This window comes from Calypte anna, chromosome 1, assembly GCF_003957555.1.
Source record: "Calypte anna isolate BGI_N300 chromosome 1, bCalAnn1_v1.p, whole genome shotgun sequence".
Classification (NCBI taxonomy): Eukaryota; Metazoa; Chordata; class Aves; order Apodiformes; family Trochilidae; genus Calypte; species Calypte anna.
The window spans coordinates 54260563-54282457 of record NC_044244.1 but is presented as its reverse complement, the minus strand read 5'-3'; the positions used below and the strand labels follow the sequence as shown (position 1 = coordinate 54282457).

Below are 21895 nucleotides of genomic sequence, written 5' to 3'. Positions count from 1 at the left end.
CTCTTGGACTGGAAAGGGATATATTGTCACAATACCTTACTATGTATTTCTGCCAGCCATAACTGAACCCTAGTTGAAACGTGTAGTGTGCATACATTAGCTTCTAAGTGAAGCATTTGTGCATTGTCTGAAATTCTAGATCAATGTGAGGCTGATTTCTTGCATTTCAGCCATTAACGGGGAGGGTAAGCTCCTCTCTGAAAATGCATTTTTTCCATCTGGCAAGAACTGTCAGCTTTGTTGCAATAGTGATATACAACCAAGGAGATTCTTTATTAAGAAAAATAGGACTAGTTGTAAGATTCAGTTGACTCTAATGTTACAGTACTTATAACTTGTAGACAATAAAACATTTTTTCTTAATTTCTTTGAGCTTCCAGAGTAAGAATGAAAAGGGGAATTGCTTTAATATGTGCAGTATGCTCCTTCTATTTTATCTTCCACTCTTAGGCTAGCAGCAGATTATGGCATAGCAGCTAAAGAGATTATGCTGTCCTGAGGGGCTATCATGATAGCAGCTAGGAGTAAATCAGGCAGATGGGGTGGAAAAACTGGAATATATCTGAGAAAGAATGTATTAAATTATGATGCAATCATGGCTATTGAAAATATTGACAAGCTTTTAATGTTCCATAATCAAGACTGATTTCAATGTGATTTCTACTTTAATTCAACTACAGACTTGTGTTTAACACCTTTGTCCAGCCTCTGTTTAGGGCTCTTTGTAATGTGGAGCTCTAATTTACTGCTGCCATAAAAATAACTGCTGGGGAATATTTATAGTAAGTTTAAATATTTACTCATTAGGATTAGTGAGAATAAGAGATTTCTACTAAGAGGATAATTTAATACTATTCACCTGATAATTGTTTTTTAGTACAAAACAAAGCAAAAGCATGTGTGTTTGGAACTTTTAAAACAGTTCATGCAGAGCAAAAACTACCTTTTTTTCAGAACAGACGACTAAGTTTTACTTCTATATCGCTCTGTTACCAAAAGAAAACATAGCAAATGTTAACACTAATATTTCCAATGAGTTTGCAGACAAAGTGTCTGAAATAAGGGAAATATTTGCCTCAGGAGCCCCTTCTGTCAGAGTCACATTGACTGAATTCTCAGACTAAATTCAAGATGACATACAGCTGAACATAGGGGAAAAAGGGACTTACTCCTGGCTGCTATGCTGGAGGAGGAAGAGACTGGAGGAGAAAAAAAAAAAATAAATAAATCAAAGGAATATTTTATGAACATCTGGCCCCAGGCAGTGGGACTTCTCATGTTTTGATTAGTGCAGCATTTTCCTTCCCTAACCTACCTGAGAAAAACAAAGGGAAAGTTTGGCAGAAAATAAACAAAAAGAGAAAAGTGGCAACTCAAATGTCTCATGAGTATTAAACAAATCGTGATCACCCACAGAACACCCTATTTTCCTGTTCCTGAGGAAACAGGTCAGGAATATACAGAGATGCAAATACCTCAAAGAGCTCTTGGAAAAATAATGCTTTATTTACTAAGTCTGTGGAACATGTCCTAGTCTAGATTTCACTTGAGTGGCATTTTCTCATTTTGGAGAAAAGGAGACTGAGGGGTGACCTCATCAATGTTTTCAAATATGTAAGGGGTGAGTGTCAGGGAGATGGAGTTAGGCTTTTCTCAGTGATGACCAGTGATAGGACAAGGGGTAATGGGTGTAAATTGGAGCACAGGAGGTTCAAGTTGAATATTCGAAAAAATTTTTTTACTGTAAGGGTGACAGAGCCCTGGAACAGGCTGCCCAGGGAGGTTGTGGAGTCTCCTTCACTGGAGACATTCAAAACCCGCCTGGACACGTTCCTATGTGATGTGCTCTAGGTGGCCCTGCTCTGGCAGGGGGGGTTGGACTAGATGATCTTTCGAGGTCCCTTCCAACCCCTAGGATTCTGTGATTCTGTGTGATTCTCCTCCTGCTTGACTGGAACTACCAGAAACCTGACATACTCCAAATTGCTCAAACAACCAAGAAAACCAACAAACAAGAAAGCAAGCAAACAAAAAAGTTTATAAAAAAATTCATTTCAAGACACATACAATAAATATATCCCCCAAATTAAACCAAATCATTTGGTGAACAGGTTGAAGAAAATAGGGAAAAAAATAATCTCCGAATTAACATATTTGGACAAAAACATTTCAGTTGGGAAACACTGTAAATTTCTTTATGCACATTTTAAAAAAACCCAACTTATTCTAAAATATTTTCTCACTTGATTATTGATACAAATTAAAAATGTTGTTGAAGATAAGGCTTTAATCACAAAACCTGAAAAGGAAAATAAATGCTTCATTCTGGGTCTAACAAAACTCGGCAGGGTCTCTGAAAACTCTGGGGCCACCTGGATTTTTTGTCTTTTTCCCATTTTTAAGTCAATCCAAATAAAATTCTTTGTCTCTCAAATGTTAAGCACTGGTTTCAAGAGATGCTTCAAGACATACCAGCAGAATAGTCTGGGTTTCGTTTATTTTTTTTAATTTGCTCCAGAACAGAATATTTCATTTAATTTTTCTGTATAGTAAATTGAAAGTTTGCAGAAACATCAGCGGTTTCCTTTGGAATGCTATCAAGTATCTCCACCTCTTGCTTCAAGAACTCAGACTATGGCTTTTCCTGAGATTCAGAGAGGAATTTATAGTAACTAGATCTGGAAGTAATAAACAACATTTTAAGAGAGAACAGAATCACTTGCAGAAGTTATGGTGAAACTGGACAAGCTTTCAAACTCAATCAATTTATTACAATGGCCCTTTTAAAGAGGCTGGAAAATACTCAGTGCTGTGGGGAAGAAAATGTAGCTACTAAGAGATCTTCATTTTCTGTAAGCACTACATTGCCTGCTTCTTTCAGATGGAACAGGAAGGTTTTGTGAGCTGTTGAGTCAATGCCATAGTATGGGAGCAGCATCTCAGAGCCTGTCTTTGTCAGGTGTTGAAAAACTCTTTCAAAACTAATGCTAGACAGCTAGGAAGTAGATGCCATTACAGTTTCTGAGACAGGCAAAACACACTTCAAAACACAGAATAAAGTGAGTTTATAAAAATATTACTGGGGTTTTACAATACCCAACCAGTGTAGCAAAGACTATACACCAAGCCACAAGACTGCTGCTGTTAAAACATAATGTTAAGTAGGACTGATGTTATGGAGATGTGCTGCAATTAATAGCTGTACTGGAGACTTATGGCAGTACAAACAAGAGAAAGCTACTACCTTTTATGAAATAAATTGGGTACCCAAAAGTTGAGTTCTGTTCTGGAAGCTCAGTTTGTAGCTCTTGTATCCCAGGAGAAGCACTTTGATAATGTCGACTGCTTGGTCATCTAGCAAATACTTATGTAAGTTCTTTTAATCCCAGTTCTTTGTGCCTAAAATCAGCAGACGTGGCCACAGTGCATAATGCTAGGAATGTGACTGCCTTTTTTTGGACCAAGACCCAAATGATCACTTTGCTAAGGACCACATTTGGAATCCACTGGGTCACACCCCCTCATGCACTGGCTGTGGCCTCTCTTCTCCACTCCTAGATTCAAAAGCAACAGAAGAAAACAAGTATATGGGTCTTAGGGATTAAAAAATTGTATTAAAGCCAAAATTCCACAACAAGTCACTGCATGCATTTCAGAATCTTGATGCTAAGCCTTCATGTGGATGAAAATCACTGCATTTATTTCACTTGATTATAGACCATCTATCTAACTGCTGCTCATAATCTGAGTAGTTATATCATTAGTCTAATAAAACCATAGTTTATTTCTTACAGCTTCTAACACAGTATGACCAAAAGATTGACATACCTTTTTGGTGTATACATTATTTAATTATGAACTGACAGGCACCAGCCTTTTTCTCTGAAAAAGCCCTTCACAATGTAAAAAACTTTCAGGGATTCGCAATGTGTTAATTGAGAATAAACTATGACTCCAGATTTGAACTTTCATCTCAGAGAACAGAAAAGGGCTGAGAAGCTACTTTGAAATGGAAAGTGGGTGTCCCTCGGGGCATGGTGACAGAATGCAATTGCTCTTGTTTTCTCTGCACATGTATTGAAAGTGAAGCTGTAATGGAGTGCATGTTGAAATGTAGTGCAGTAGCTCTGTTGGGAGCCTGGTTCCTCCTGAAGCATTACAAACATTTTGTTTACACTTCCTGATGACCATTTAATGAAGTGGAACACTTCTATTTTCTTTGTTCTCCTCTTCCAAAGTATGCTTTTTCTCCTCAGGCAGAATTAAGATGAAGTACATAGCCGAGCATGAATCTAACTTCTTATAGACTTTCTGACTGTAGCTCAGAATTTCCTAGTTTTCTAATTGTTTCTTTGTTGTTTAGATGGTGTTCTTCCTGAGCAATTTGGAAAAAAAAAAAAAAAGATACTTATGTTTTGTAGATTCTTCTTAATGACTTCCATTTCTGGGGAAATTTCTCCAACTTTCTTAAAACCTTGAAGGCGTCCACAAAAACTTGCCTTGATTCAGGAGCCTAGCAGGTCTAAAGAAGACTTACAGAAAGACTAAGAAAGACCATCCTGACAAATAATAATGATGCCCTCCTCTACTTTCTCCAAGAGTAATGGGAAGAGACTTAAGAATTCTGCAGGTATCTCAGAGACCAGCAAAAAAAACCCCATCTCTACCAGCCTTTTCTTATATAGGTTCCAAGTGGCTCAAAGTCATGCTCTACTACAGCCCAAATTTCTCATAGAGTTCTCCTAAATCCTCCAATGACAAGGCTGGCAAAAGGACAAAAATTAGAAAAATCAGAGAGGGAAGCTGGAGTTTTACCCAGCTCTTTTACTTGCTCTGGGTACCAAGGAAGACAGTAAGTATAGTAATCTTTCTCAAATCTCTCTGTTTCCTCAATTCTGTGCAGGAAGAAATCATCTGTGAAGAAACTCCTTACATGGGTTTTAAAAAGCTCCTCAGTCTTCTGACAGCCTTTGCAGTCAGTGACCCTTGTGAGCACACGGGGTGCAGAAAGTACTTTATAAAGTCAGTGGACAGCAAATATTCAAAGGACTTCTCAGTTGTTAAACTAGGGAGATTGCTTTCAAGATGGGGAAAAAGAACCAACCTGAAGCCCCAAAGAGGCAAATCATGAAAATCTCTTGAAAGTGAAAAGACTAGGAAAGTTTTTGCTCAGAAAAAAATCCAGAAATTTGAAACCTCAACTCAACACACTTTAGCTTCAGACCAGTAAAGTGAAAGAGGAAGGGAGGTTTCAGCCTCCATATACCATAGAACAATGGTAATGACCAATCTAAATGGAGGAGTGGAGAGATGTCTCAAAATGTGTCTCTCATCACTGCCATGCACAAGTATCACCCAACAGCTATTCACTGTACATCTCTCTACATGTCTGGGAGTCATAACAGAGGTGCTGTAAGTTGACACTAACAAAAAGATGGCCAGGCACACATCCTATTATAAAGCACTTTAAAAAATGAGGTTCAAAAAGACTCATGACATGGGGGAAATGTGGAAAAATCTACCAAGTTTTAAGAATTTTTCTCCTCCTTCAATACTAAAAATGCAGTGAGTTCCTACACAGCAGGTTTTTCGTTATTTTCTTTGCCTGGATGCCTAGGTGAATTCAGCCAAGAGGAAAACAAAATCTCAGTTAAATACATATTTAAGTGATAAAGTCAAAAGGGATAATTTCTAGCTCTTGCATAACAGAGGCCATAATATTTTTCAAAATCAATTTGTGCTTTAACTAGAGCATAACTTATAGAAAAACACTGTCTTGATTTAAAAATTTGCAATACTGGATAATCTCTCACAAAGTTTGGTAAATTATTCCAGTGTATAATTACTCTGATGAAGTATACTTCCCTTATTTCTAATTTGAACATGTCTTTGAACTTTCAGTCATTTGATCTTGCTGAACTTTTATTAAATTTGGAAGCCCTTTATTAAGAAATGTTATTTTCTCCTGCAGATACCTCTAAGCTAGGATCAAACATTCCCAGGACTCTCTCCTAGATAAGCTTTGGGAGCCATTTTTCCCAACTTCATGGAAAATTTTCTAGTGTTTTCTTGAGATGTTATTAATTTCTAAGTATTCATCTTTGACCTGTGGAAATTAGACCTGAACAAGGAGCCTGATCTACATTTTAAAATATACCTGCTCCAAGAAGTGGAGTTCAGTTGGACAGGGACAAGTGGAGGACAGAGAGTACAGCAGGAAAAATCAGTCAGGATGTAGCTGAGGATAGAGACATAAGAGAGACAATGGGAAAGGAAAAGGAAAAGAGGAAAAGGAAGAGGAAGAAGAAGAAGAGGGAAAGGGAAAGAGAAAGGGAAAGGGAAAGGGAAAAGGAAAGGGAAAGGGAAAGGAAAAGGGAAAGGAAAAGGGAAAGGAAAAGGAAAAGGGAAAGGGAAAGGGAAAGGGAAAGGGAAAGGGAAAGGGAAAGGGAAAGGGAAAGGGAAAGGGAAAGGAAAGGAAAAGGAAAAGGAAAGGAAAAGGAAAAGGAAAAGGAAAAGGAAAAGGAAAGGAAAAGGAAAAGGAAAAGGAAAAGGAAAAGGAAAAGGAAAAGGAAAGGAAAAGGAAAGGAAAAGGAAAAGGAAAAGGAAAAGGAAAAGGAAAAGGAAAAGGAAAAGGAAAAGGAAAAGGAAAAGGAAAAGGAAAAGGAAAGAGCTGCTTCTCCACAGATCATAGTGATCACTTTTTTTTTTTTTTTTTTTTTAAATATTTTTTTAAAGGGGAAAGGTTTGAATTGCCCTAATATTAAAATGATTAAAGCATAGTGATTTCTGTGGCCAATAGCACCTAAGAGGGTGATCAGATTACGACCAAATGCAACTGGATTTTGTTGGCACATCCTTAGGGGTGACAGGGTGTAGAAGGGCACCTCAGTTACTCTTCCTCTTTCTATGGCAGGCACCAGGCTACCTGTTAAAGTCCAAAGATGGAGTCCAACTGTGAGGCCACTTTCTGTACCCTGAGACTGTAGCTGAAACCTCTGTTTCTGTAGCTACAAAAAGGAACTGTCTTCACATAGTCACTTTTATGAGCACAATGAGAAACTGGAAAGTGAACTTGCACTTCAGAAGAAAAAGTACTGGTTTTACTATTACTATGCATTTGTCTGGGGTTCTCCTGTCATACAATAGAAGTTTTTGTTCTCTGTTTAGGCACCTGGATACCTCTACTAAGCTTTTATGTGCAAGTCTTTCATCTAAATTTAACCTGCCAACGATGGCTCCTCTACAATAAAGAGAGGCCCTTTCAGAGTGCTGGACAATGTAATTACTCATCAAGCTACATATGTTCACATAAAGAACAGTCTTGATCAAGCTAAAAATACTACATTTCAGAACGATTCTTTAATAATTAGATTGTAATACTTTGTGTATATATCCTATTTATGTACACTACATGGACAATTTCAAATTATGAACTCAAGTGAGACCAGTACAAACCCCCAAACTATGACAATACATTCAACTAAAAAGAAATACTATTTATTTACTCCCATACAATGGAAACTGGAGTCTGGTACAGACATTCTGAATGCCACTATATTTTCATCACAGGTTTCATAGGAGATTAAAGTTTTCAGTGTTTCAAAGAAGCTCAGGTGTTGTTTTTGAAAAAGATGGTCATTGCAGGGTTCGATAGATTCAATTGCAAAGAGCAAAGGATGTAGCTCAGAATGCAATGAACAGTAGAGTTATTCACCCATAACCATGTCATTACCACATGGATAAGCCTTTCTAAATGAGAGGCACCATTTTCCAAATCAAATACATATTGACCTTCATTTCAGAAATGTCAAGCATGCTGTAACAAGCTCTTGGTACATGACATGCTTTAGAAACTACATGAGAAAGACTGGAAAGGATGTTATCTGTTGAGGGTAGTCAGCTACAAGATAGCTTGGTTTTAACAGCAAGTTACAGATTATAGCCAATGAAGACAGGGATGTGGTCATCAACAGCAGAATCATCATTTTAGCTTTTCACCATTGGCAGAAAAAGAATGGAATCTCCTGTTGAGCTGAAAGGCAACAATGTGTTGGCACTTCCTAAATTGCTACCTGAACAATGTGCATGACACCTGTACTTCAAATGCATTGTTGTGTGTTCCTAAGTACATGTGTATCAGTATGCTTTGCACTATAACAACATTTGCTGGATGAACTCACAGTTTCTTAAAGGGGGAATAATCTAAAACAAAAAACTGGTACAGTGTGAATATGAGTAGGTGAGGAAAATGCTACTTTTCCCCTTGACATTGCCGTTGGACTTCATTTACTCTTTTTTTTTATTGCTAAAATGTATTTTTCATCTGTTTGCTAAAGGTCCTTAACTTACAACCAAACCTGATGATACCAGTTCCTGTACCAAATGTGACTCACATTTTATGTAATGGGAGGTAGAAATATCACAATGATTTTAGAGAGGACACGGCTAAACTGAGTCAAGCCCAGAAGATGGGTATTTAAAGGTTCTATAAATCATGAGTTTTCTGACTTCTCCATCTACTGAAACAATTCAGAAAAATCTCCTCTCTCAAGCAGTGACTATACACCTTTCTTCACATTATGGAGTAAAGCACTAGTTTGAGTCAGAATCTGTGGAATTTAGTTTGTAAATTAGTGCTATATTCAGATGGCTGTCATGGAATTCTGACTCTTCTAGAGGGAGAGAAATGTATTTTGGTAGCAGAATTAGGAAACAATAACTATTTAAAGCATGGACTGTGAGGATTTCTGAAAAATAGAAATGTCTGATTACACGAAAAGGGCTCAGCACTTCTTAACGTGGGACCCATTACCACAGTGTTGTGAGCAGAAGCCCATGGAGCTCAGATGAAAGGGGTGATCATGTTTCAAGGGCAGGACAACAAGAAGTTCCATGACTAACACTGCCTCATTTTCCCCTGCTTTACTAGTAAGTTCCTCTCTGCACTGAAGATGCAAAGTATCATCATGAAGAAGCACAAGATGTGATCCAGTCTGATTTCATATAAACAGTCTGCCCTATGCTTGTCTTTATTATCCACAATTGTTAAATATTATGCAACAGTGACATAACATACACTTTCCATTTCCAATTCATCTTCCATAGGTCCTTTTTTTTCAGGAAAACAATAAGGGAATGAGATTCATTCGAGCATTCTCCCGGTCATTACAAACATGGGAGTAATAATGCGCAGTGCACATGCAGCCTGGTAAGTGTTAGGTGCCAGCCATTCCCTTCTGTTCTCATCCACAAATCTGGTAATGTGACATTTCCCAGCGTGGGAGTATGAATCCTCAGCTTAAGCTGTTAAGACACCTCCTTACAGTATCTAGTAGTTGCAGTAGGGCAACTGCTTGATGAGACTCTAATCCTCAGGACAAGCTTCTGTAGGCTAGAAGCCTGAAAAACCCTGGACCTAAGTTTTTACGATGCCCCCGCTTGGCACCAGAATTACAGACACAGATTTGCTCCATTTGAAAGGCTCAGTGTCCATTCTCAGCTGATGCAAATTGACCTTCCTGCATTAAAGCCAGAGAAGCCAGAGGTGATTTGCACCATCTGAGCAAGTGGCCTGAAATTATGGTAACAGGTCACCAGAATCTACTTTTAAAGGCTGTGCTTCACCATGATGGAAAGTATAAGGCAGACAAAGTACTAAAAGCTTTTATGTTTAGAATGTCTTTGATATGATATTTTCTGAGGACTAAGATGACTGTTAGTCCAGAAATGAAAAAACTATACAGTGCAATTCTGGAGCTGTCAGTTTAGTATCTGTAAAAAGAAAATTCATAGAGCAGACAATACTGCCTGTGAAAGACCACATATATTATACAGAAAGAAAAATGTGCTATAACTAATGTATTAGGAGTCTGTAAAGTTAATCTCAATGTAGACAAGTAAAATGGAATGGATGATATATAAAAGAAGTATTTGACTAAGCAGCTTACTGAGTTTCGGTCAATGAGGAGCAAAAAAAATGGGGTACAGAAGGAACTGTGTTTAAAATGGCTTGAGCAAGGCAATGTTATCTCAAATAAAGAATGGTTCTAACTAAATCATTTTAAACACCAATTAAATTGTCATTGAACTGACTTCTGAGTTTGCTCTGTTTTTCCTAAGATTATATTATTATGGACTAAAGTATGACTTGGATTATCGGCCTGTGCAAGTGGGGAAGAAGGATGAAAAACAACAAAATAAAATCTTTTCTTGAAAATCTGTGTTGGCTGTCAGGAGATTTGGCCTGAGCACAAAGGAATAGGAGAACACACATGCTTACAGGGTTTAAAGAGCCAGAGGAGAGGGAACAAACACACCTTTGGCTTTAATGTATCTGTCTTCTGGGACTCCCCCAGCCTGTATGTTGTCCAGAGTGGCTTAGACACAGAAAAGTAGGAATAAAAGATAAAGTATTTTCTTCAGAAACTGGGAGGAAGGAGTGGAAAAATTTAGACTTTGAGGATTGCTTCTGCATCAAATCTGCCAGGGCTGGGTCTGGCTGAAGAGGCTCACGTAAAAATCCATTTTCCTAGGACTGTATCCCAGGACTGTAGTAAATAGTCTCCCAAGAGCAAAGTCTGTCTGAAAGCTTCCCCCTGACCCAGCTTTGTTTAGCTCATTAAAATTTCAGGGTTTTGGGGGGGGCCTTTTAGTGTTCTCTGTACTACTCTCCTCAGCTGCATTTCAGAGTCTTCCCTTTTCTGGCCCATGTTTTCCATGAGTGGTTTGCTGAGAGTTATTCCCTCTGTTTCCTGCCTCCCTCCATTTAGTTTTCAGAATCCACCTTGTCCAGTGTTGCGTTCAGTGTCAATTATTTTAATTTACTGAACACATCAGGCAAGCTCCAGTTCACTTGGTATTTCATCTTCCCTGAGAGATTTATACCTCAAATTGTGGCTAGATTACTGAGGCAAACAATGAATTCAATTAAGAAAATTATAGTAAATGATGCTGATTCTGTCAATAACATCTTTTGCTACTTCTCAGAGAGTGCACTGTTTCACTCAGTGACCTCTTGTTCCATGTACTTGAAAAAACATCATTCCACTTCTTACGATCACTTGTCAATCTTCCAGTCATTACCTACCTTCTGGTTTTCTTTCTAAAAAAAAAAATAAAAATAAAAATTCTAACTACAGGTGAATTGTCTGGAGAAAGAAATTGTGAGCCTACTAACGTAATGGACAGGATTATTCATGGCCTGGGTAGCTATGTACTAACACGTACTAAGAATTAACATGTGTAATGTATGTGAAAGATTGCAGCCATTTACCTATTTTTGCTTTCTGTGGAAGAATTTTGTGATATATTGACATTTGGTATCTCTGTATCTCCGTTCATTTGGAACAGTAAGCTAAAACTATGAGGATTAAAGCTTTACAACATTTTGATTTAAAAAACTGAACTTTAGATACTACCTACCATGTATTTCTGGGATATTCTAATATTACGTGGTTGACACGTTTCCCTCTGCCAGCATTAAAATGGCAGAAAGGAAAAAGCAAAAACACAGCAGAAAGAAAGTAATTATCAAAGGTAGTCATCTCTCAGGAGAATAAGAGATACTGCTTTATGGTGTTACACTGAACAGAACTGACATCAACAAGATTAGTTGTGTGTAATATAAGCTTTCAAGTTTCAGGACAAACCCATGAAACTCAGTGTCATGCTTCTTCTGGAGGTAGGGGGGATGGCTGGGCAGCCCAAGCCTTTATAGATGCACTTCTGTTCTGACAAGTGGAGAAACAAAAAACAAACCTCTTTTGCCAAAACCTTGTACCCATTACTATCTGTGATCTGTTATTCTTTCTAACATTTCTACAGAACAAAGGCTGAAATAAAAATTTCCCAAAACTGGCATGATTACCCCAAAATATACAAAAGAATATAGAATACAAATGTATTGTAACTTGTGCAACAGTAACTTGTGCAATCCTTTTTCTAATTAGTCTGTTTAATTCAACCCAATATATTTCTGCAAAGCAAAACCACAAGTATGGTGAATAATTTCCTGATGGTGCACAGATATTTAAATGGACTAATCTTGTCTAAATGGAGGCTTCACCATCTGTTCTGCCCTTTTATTACAAATAGAGAGGGAACCTAACTCACTGTATCAGCATCTAAAGCCTAGCATCAAAATGATTTAGATGTATATGTGTGTTCTTGATGCACCTGGTATGTTTTCTCACATACCAAACACAAATCAGTGTGAAAACCTGTCTCCTGTAACCTGATAAATTATCTGATCTAGTGCCTTTATTCCTTTCTCACAGCAGCAGAAATTGATGGCCAGTAGTTTGCATTTTATTAGGACAATTATGACTCTGTTGCTGTCCTGCAGGAGTTATATTTTTATTGGGCTGATATTTTGTAATACCATTTACCTCTCTACAGAAAATGAGCCTTGATACCTATTGTCTTCCTCTTGCTAGTCCTACATCTGCTTCATCACGGACAGAAATTTTGTAGGAGATGTGCTGGGGATGTGTCAGACTGCTGAGAAGCTTTGTCCTTCCCCAAAGGATGTCATACAATCTTTCTTAAGACCATTTACAGAAGGAACAGAGTGTTCTCATAGCAGTACAGGACCCAAAACTCCAAAATGCATCACAATACATCATTTTTACTGGTTTAAGTGATAAATTTTGTAATCAGTTAGGAAAGGAGATGCAGGTTACTACATATCAAGCTGTGTACCAGGAGGCTGCTTGCATGCTCAGTGCAAACATTAAGACCAAGAAAACCCTCAGGACCTACCTGTGTTGTAGCCTCTCCCAAGTGCTGGCCAGGGCCGATGATTCTTCCAAAGGTTGCCTAAATACCAATCACTCTGGTTCTCCACCAAGCCAAGAACTTGCTGCCCTAGAAACGAGCAAATTGCAAAAAGATCATGAGACAAAAGACAAGTCAATCAATATGAAGCAAACATGAAATTTGAAGAGGGGCAGCCAGAAGAAACTGGGGTGCTGCTTCCTTTCAAGCATTCAGAAGGTGCCTGCTTATGCAACCCTGGCACAGCAAACTCAGCATGGCTCATTTCTTTCCTTCTCCCCTGGCTAGTCTGAGTAATTAAACACAGTGGGAACCTTTGTCATGCTGACAAAAATACATCACCCAGACAAATCTGAATGCTGCTTGATTTTGGAATACAATGATGGCAAATCCTCCTAGTGAGAACTAAGTGTTGGTAAAATGATCATCTAATATGAAGATCTGTTCATACTCTGATGGAGATAATTTAATTGAAGAATAAGGCTCACTATAACAAATTATTCTCTTCCCATGCTCCTCGCGACTTTTCAGGGATTTTTTTTCTTCCTTCACAAAGGAAATCCCTTTTGATCAGGAAATAACCAGATTCTAAGAGTTTACCTGCACAAGAAAGTTGCACTCTTTTCAGTTAAGAGAGTAATTTAAAAGTCATTTAGGTAAGCCTGTGTGGCACGCTGCACAGAAATTATTATTTCAGTTTTAGATGGGCTTATTTTGGTTTAGCTTACATTGATTAGCAGCTGGCTTCAGCTAGAGTAAAACGTGTTTTAAATCAAATATGTCTAGAAGGTTTGTACTGCTTAAAAATCAACTGAAAAGTGAATGTTTATATAGATAAGGACTTAATTATCTACCTTGAAATGTGCTGTATAAAATGCAAATCAGAGAAGTGATTGAACTGATGCTCTGGTAACAGAGAATGGAGGGAAGACAAAAACTGCATTTGGATCAAGTCAAAGACCAGGAAGGGAATGGTCCTTTTGACAGAAGGACCCACTTAGTGAAGGCCTTAACCCTAGGATTGGACATTACTTTGCAACCTTTGGAGACTGTAATTTAGCATCATTCTCTGAAGGCATATTTTCAAATCCCACCTATGCTCATAAAATTGGGTGTATGGTCACAGCAGCACACTGAAAACATTAAGTGGTCATTATATATTACTTATGTAGGACCATTGCCATAGGCTCAAAACAAGATGGGGCTGGTAAGCAAGACATAAAGACAGAACTGATTAATTAAAATTTACAATCAGCTAGGAAGTTGCTAGGATAGGTCAGACGACTGTGAAACTCTCCTGAGGTATCTCTAATTCAGTGAAATGTCAATAACTCCCACATGTATCCTGACTGCTGTTTCAAACACTATGTGCAGAAATGAGTGGCTAGTGCATATAACAAATAAATCAGAACATTATGAATGCATACAAGGGGTGAACAGAAATCAATCTAGAAATTAACTTTGAGGGATTACCAAGTCCACTCCACACCACTGTTCAGGATCATCCTACTCTATCCTAATCACAATATGCCAGTCCTCACCAGACTTAATTTTCTAATGATGTCTCTCCTTTTCCATTATATTCTATAGATAATTGATACGTTTACTTTTTCACATTATGCTCCATAACTTATTTTTTAAGAAGGTGGAAAAGCAGAAAGATTATACCAAAGATCATTTGGTATGCACATTTGGTATACACACATTTATCACCCCATCGATGCTACTGAAAACTGGTAATATTAACAGAGTTCAGTGCACAAGGAAAATAGAGTGACAAGTTAGAGGCAGATGCATCCTAAGCAATGATTTGTTTATAAACTGCAGTGTCTCTCAACCTGTGAGACACATGGAACAAACTGCACAGGGCATGAGGTGCCATAGGGAAAGGGGCACACAAGGAGGAAATATGAAAAGGATCTCAATTGGCTGAAATAAGTCTTAGCCAAAAAAGACTGAGGAGCACAATTTGAACCAGCACTTGTTGATTCCATGCTGGAAGACTCTATATTCTTTGTAACTATTCCCTTACAGGTGAGACAGAATAAAATAGGAAAAAAAAATGGGAAATCACCATGGCTAGTAAAGGATGAGGGGAAAAAACCTAATAAAAAATTCAGGTGCAGCACAGCTGGTAGGAAGACATTGACCTGCCCATATTCTAACAGAGCATTTCACAAATCAGCAGTCCATGGCTCCCTCTCAGAATAGTACTGTTAAGACTTAAAAAAAAAAAATAAAAATTCAGAATTCCATTTGCAAGAAGCAGATACTAAACTTCCTTACTACAGAGCATCAGTCTGCTTTCATTATTTTAGCCCCATGCATTTCCCAACAGGCCAGAGTTCAGCCTTCAAACTGATGAATAATAAAATATGAACAAGCCTTGATGCTTGTTAATGGTTTTTCTTTCCTACCTCCCCATCCAAAAATCTCAGTTATGAAAATGAACCCCAAAAATACTTATTTATCAGTTGTTATTTCTCATGCTAAGATAAACTGGAAAGGCTTAGGAAACTATGTTCACATGTCTTTATTGTAGCTGTATCGTTTTCTTCTTTTCCTTTTATTTTTGATGACACCAGAACAAATCCTGTTCCCATCAGCATTCCTTGAGGTTTGATATGGGATATGGATGAAGGCAGAAATTAACATCATGTAAGCTTTAGTGTTTTAATACATGGATCAGATAATGTGACTTACTGTGTATCAACTGAGCTCAAAAAACTGCCTGTACTTGTCCTTTTAACTTGACACAAAGACAAAATAAAATGTGGTAGCTAAGACATCTTTTTTCAGCTTTTTTTTTTTTTTTCCCTTTTTTTTTTTCCCTTTTTTTTTTTTTCCTTTTTTGCTTTTGCAATGGTCTGGGAATGTGCACATGTCCATGTACCGTCCTAGGGTAGAGCACTATGCTACTTGTCAGGCTGTTGTAACTCTTGCTGGTGTTGAAAAACCTACTGGGCAGATGCGATGGCTTGTCTTGCAAGCCACTTTGGAGAAAGTTATGAAGATATGTTTTTTATCTTCTCTAGTTATATTTCTGCTTTCTCTAGGCTGAAATGGTGTTGCTGTCTCTGCCAAACATGAATGTATTTTTATTTCCCTTTACTCTGTCTTTATGATCTTGACTTTGAGGCAGAAATGATCAAGAAAACATAACTTCAGCTGCATAGCAAACAGTAATGGTTCCAAAAAGGCGTTTTCATTCTGACATCTTCTGGGAAAAATCCTCAAATATTATGATCTGAAGATAGCAAAATAACCACATCTAATTGTACAACCCTCCTCATTTTAAGTGATATCAACCAACGTGATACATAATACAGATGCAGAATACATACCATTCATACCACATTATCCTTTGTATGTAGAAGTTCAAACAAAATAAACAAAATAAACTAATATTTTTCCCTTCCAACAAACAACTAATAATGTTTTACTCCAAGCTTTCATAATTTTTTTATATCAATGATTTAGTGTGAGAATATATGTCTAGAATATCTGAGCATGACCACTTATTTAATTTAGTTATTTACTTTTTCAAATACACTGTGAAGGTATAGAAATGAGGCACCAGCCAAAGTAATGCATGGTACAATGCAGGCACAATGAATGCTCTTTGCTCACAGGTCCCTGACCATACATCAGCCCCAACCTGTCTCTCTGCCACTCCTCACGCCTTCCCTGCAAGGTTCCTGCAGTTCTGAAGGAACTCTTCACCAGTTTCATTTTACCCCTGATCAGGCCACAATCTGAATTCAGATTTTCTGAGAAGAAAGACCGTGGCGTTTTGTAAAAGGCAAGCATAAAAGAGTTATACAAGTTACTCTTCCAGATGAGGACATAGTGGCTACCATAAGGAATTTGAATCATTCAGCATTCTCAGTTGCCTGCTTCTTCTTTTTAAGAGTTATTATAATAAAATACCACCAGTAACAGCCAAAGCTCTGTCATTGTTTTCTGCCCTGGCCCTGCAGTTATGATGAAGTGCACTTCTCTCACTGTTACTCCAGGCACAACTTAGTTTAAGAAAACGAAGCTGTCCTTCTTACTTATTCATACATCACCACTAACAGCCAGACAACAGAAAACAAGGCTATGATTCTGGCGTGACCACAGTGAAAAATTATCAAGCAGGCAGAATTACAGCTAAATTGTCAGGAATGGGGCTGTATGCTGCCTGGCTTCAGGACAAGACTCTCCAGAAGGCAGCTGCACAGCTACAGCATTTTGCACGGTACAGCTCCCTGACAGCCCTCACATGATGAGAAGCACTTGCAAAATCTTAGCTGTCGCTGGGAAGAGGTTTCCATGGAAAAACAGATACTTCTGAGCCTGACAACTCACTGTCTTAAATTCTGTTTTCACTTCATAGATTTTTGGTGGCTAATGGAGGGGAAAGCATGATCCTCTAATTCAGGCATTGAAGGAGACTCCAGATCTCAGCTCAGCTCCTTGGCTCTGATTTATTGGGTGACAATGGACAGGTCGCATAACAGCCTCTTGCTCGAGTCTCCCTTAATAAAAAGGGGGATAAATAATTTTTTACCCCTCTCCCATTTAGCCTGTCTCACATACTGCAAATTTAAGTCCTCTGAAATAGTAACTGTGTGCTAGTTTCTACTGAAAGCATATTGCCATGGGGCTAGGCTGAAGCTCCATCCAGAACTCTCCAGCAGCAGGGAGTAGCAGCTGGGAAGTCTGGAGCGCAGCTGTAGGGCTGCACTTCTTAATAGTTGTCCTCCAGCTTCCAGTGACTTGTGGCACGTGACACATCTGAAGAATTATCAGCTTTTATTTATGTTGAATCTTGTATCTGGTAGTTTCATTTGGTGCCCAGTACCATCCTGATGCCTATGAACAATACTTTCATATTCTCCTCCAATTTTTAACCAGTTTGAGAGAGTTCTATCTTCTCTAGACTCCGGTACAAATGACCCTAACCTCAGGTCTTGCCTTTAGGTATTTTGCTATTACAAATAATAATAAAAGTAGTAAAAAATTAATTACAAAAGCTACTTTCATCATCTTCTTTGGTGGAAGTCTTTTTTTGCGTATGTTTTGATTTGGTTTGCTCTTGGGTTTGGTTATTTTTAGTCTTAGACACTACACAGGCTTTCACATGACTCCACTGCAATCACAGTAATAATAACGGTGCCATAGCAAACATTTTTACCAGAAAGAGAACATAAAAAGGCATGTGAGAGGGGTGGGAATGGGTGGGATGTTGTGCCACATTTTGGTCTCACATGGCCAAAGCATGAGCTGATATCACAGGAGGGATTCATTCCAGAACAGCTCTCCTGGCTGTTACTTTCACAAGGTTTAATTGCATTTGGTACAGGCCTCCAAAGCAAAAAGCAAGTGCAAGATATTTTTCAGTCTTTAAGAACATAAGTAGTAAGAAATTTATACACTGTTGAGGAGCAAAACTCTATCTTGATACTTCTAATTTCTTTAACAGCTGTGGTTTAGATCATTAGGAACTTTATACAGACAAGAATGCTGGACTCACAGCCAAGTACTGCCAGAGCAACACACGTGTTCCAGTGTAGCTGAAAGTACAGGAGGAGGACTCAACAGGAACTTAGGATTCAAGCTTGGCAGGAATCTGGAGAAATGCAGAGTTCTGCGCCCAAAACGGGACACAGAAATAAAGAATAAAAAGCTGATGAGAGGGAAGAGAGGAAAAGGTTCATATTCCGAATGCTGAAACATTTCTAAATTGGCCAGTATTGAGTCTGATGAACATTGTTAGGACTAGCTGAACCTATAAATGTTACAATGAAGCTGGGTTATTTTCTGCAGAGCTCAGAGTTAAATTCTCTCATTAATGTCCTTTCACTCTTCTCTCCTTCCCTGCATAAGATATGTTTCCTTTCAGATATGTTAGCGGCCACATCCTTAGCTGGTATAAATCTGTATGACTTCAACAAAATCAGTGTACTTATGCTGACTGATACCAGATGAATGTGTTGCACTTCATGTTAAGTCTTGCTTGAGTGACTGACCCTTTCTCTATGGCCTTCCAGTCCCTGATCTTTCACCGGTTCATACAAAATATGTGGCTTCTAAAATTTTTCACTTATCCTGCCACATCTCTCATCCACCTCTTCAAATCACTGTCAATTTCAGGCTTTTCATCCTCACTATTGATGCCCTGTGCAATTTTTGCCCTGTCTGTATCAATTCATGTTTCTTCCTGCTCCCAAACTCATTCCTCTGTACTGCTATGTCCTCACTCATCCCCTTAAAAGACTCTTCCTTCTCACGCAACAAATGCCCTAAGTTACCTCTGAAAATATATTTCAAGCACTAAATTTCACTGCATTTTACTTCATAAAGTTAAAAGAAAATTACCATGAATGCAGTGTAAAACACACACATGAAATCTTGTCTGTGCACTGTGATGTAAGTCTCCCTGTTCTCAGAAACACAGTATGACATTTTGTCTTATGCCTTACAGGACAGGACACACTGATCAACAGAACTGACTACTGTAACCTTTACTGTGCTTTTATTTTTCAAGTGTGCACACACATAACAAATATAAGCATTATATGTATAGGCACATATCCACGTGTGTATACTTACCTCCAGACACATACACATGCATAGATGCACATGTGTGTGTATATACATAGATTGGTATAAGAAAAGGCAGTCTCTCCTGTGAAGAACTTCTCTTTTCCATGTGGAAAAGTCAAGTTTCAGGGAAAAATGCCTCCCACACAAGCTTAACTGTATTATTTGATATCTCATATGCATCAAGTATATGTTGTTTCCTAACAGCCCCTTAGCCCTTCTTAGTGGATTAATCGCTCATAGAGATTAACAATTAATTGGAAAATTATCATGGAGCAACTTGGATGAGAAAGAGGCCAAAGAGTAGCTCACTGAAGGTACTGCAGGACTGTCTCAGGATAGGATAGGATAGGATAGGATAGGATAGGATAGGATAGGATAGGATAGGATAGGATAGGATGCCCCAATGAAAGCATCACATTGGATAGCACACTGGTGCCAGGAGAGGAAGAAATGGAACAGGCAGTAAGTGAATACTTGATAAGAGAGGAGGATAGGTAAGTGAAGCAGAGGTAGATACACTACATCAAGGGCAGGGGAAAACAAGATGGACCAGGCTGACTCAGTGAAGGAGAAAGGAACTACTGAAAGGAATAAGAAAGCCCCTGGCAATGCTGGAACAAGGATCTAAAGCAATGGTATCAGCTGACTTCTGGATGTACACAGAGGAGGTGATGTGCTACAGCAACTTGGGCCAGAGAAGAATAACTCTGCAAGAGTCTGTACAGAAAGAAATGTGACAAGTGTTTTGTAGGTGGTAGGAGGGAGGATTCAAAAGGCATAATCATACACAAAAGAGGATGAAGTATAATGAACTGGATTGAGAAAGGCTGGGTAAGGAGCTAAATCTGTGATTCATCTTCATAAGGAAAGATGAAAGAATTAAATCAATCAAAAGAAGAGAATATATTGGGTTTCCGTGCATCTTCTCTCCTCCAAGGAGTTTGTTAAAAAAAAAAAAAATTAAGAGGACAGTGAGGAGTGCAGCAAACCACAGCAAAGTGAACAAATCTATCATTAATATTTGCAGCACTTTCATCTGCAGAGTTTCAGGAAAATGGATTCTCAGCAGCTGAGCACAAGAGACTAAGTGTAGAGAAAACACTTCACTTTGGAACAAAACTTTTTGAGGCTTCTGTGACAACGGCAAGGTTTAGTGTGCCCATGACAACAAGGCTCCTGTGTGACTCTATAGTCATAGATAGGTTTGGATTGGAAGGGACCTCTAAAGGTCCTCTAGTCCAACCTCTCTGCAGTAAGCAGGAACACGCTCAGTTAGAAGTTACTCAGAGCCCATCCAACCTGAATGCTCCTAGGGATGGAGCATTCACCGCCTCTCTGGGCAACCTGTTCCAGTGTTTCACCACCCTCATTTGTCCTATTGCTACAGGCCCTGCTAAAAAGGTTGTTCCTATCTTTCTTATAGGCCCCTTTCAAGTACTGAAAGGATGGAATACGGTGTCCCTAAGAGCCTTCTCCAGCTGAACAACCCCAACTCTCTCAGTCTTTCCTCAAAGGAGAGTTCTTTAACTCTCCCTTTAAACATTTTCATGACCCTGACAATTTCTGTGTTGCCAGCAACTTAAGAACTTTAAGATATTATGATTTGGAAAAGCACAGAAGTTTTTGTTTGTTTTCTACCTGGTAGGAAAAGATATGCCAAACATGTTGCCAAGAGAAGTACTCTAACATGGAATCCAGTGAAGAATGAGTTTGACCACTGAAAATGTAGTGAAATTGTAAGCTAGTCCAGAAGAGAAGAGATGCTCATACCAGCTTCACATGCTGCTGAGCCTATCCTTCTTCATCTCAATTTTTATGTTTTTATAACACAAAATGTCCCAGCAGTAGAACAGACATCTAATAAAGAGCAATAGGACACTTGACATGACCCCTCTCTTGGGTGATAAGGATCCTGTCCTAACAAGACTACTGCAGGAGGTAAGAAAGATGTACCTATTGCTCTGACCACACACCTCTCCTATTCACATATGTTAACATAAATGACAGGATAAAAATTTTGTGTCCTAACACCTTTTCCCCCATCATGGTCTCCTTTTTAATTTCTCATTTATACAGTATAAAACCCCACACTCATGCAAAATCATAAACTTCCTCTGAAAGGACCAAAACATCCTGTGAACAAAGACAATTCAAAACCACTACTTCCACTATTCAGGCATTTGTTTTAGAGAAAAAAATATTTTAAACGACTGTGCCCACAGTTTCAGGAATATACAAGGTATAAAAACCATGACTTGAATTTGTGCTATGCAGGAACACATGAATACTGAACAAAGAAAGTGCTTTTTTCTTTTTTTTTTTTTTCTATTTTTTATTTTGTTTTATTTTTATTTTTTATTTTTATTTTTTATTCTTATTTTTCTCCTGTCAAAGATAATGCAATAAACCTGCCCTGGAGAAGCATGTGAGGAGCATGAAAGTAAATTGTCCCTGCATCATGACTCTGCCTGTTTTAACTGTAAGAATTTTATAAATGGGATAAGGTCCTGATTTGCACATTTTTGTTGGC

General features: G+C 38.3%; 1 protein-coding gene across 1 annotated transcript in view; it reads right to left on the bottom strand.

The window, feature by feature from the left end:
* The window catches only part of LARGE1 (LARGE xylosyl- and glucuronyltransferase 1), a 289565-nt gene that overhangs the window by 49407 nt on the left and 218263 nt on the right, over positions 1-21895 (bottom strand). The window contains 1 exon segment of the mRNA XM_030450535.1: positions 12760-12864. Within this exon segment, the coding sequence (XP_030306395.1) occupies positions 12760-12864 (105 nt within the window).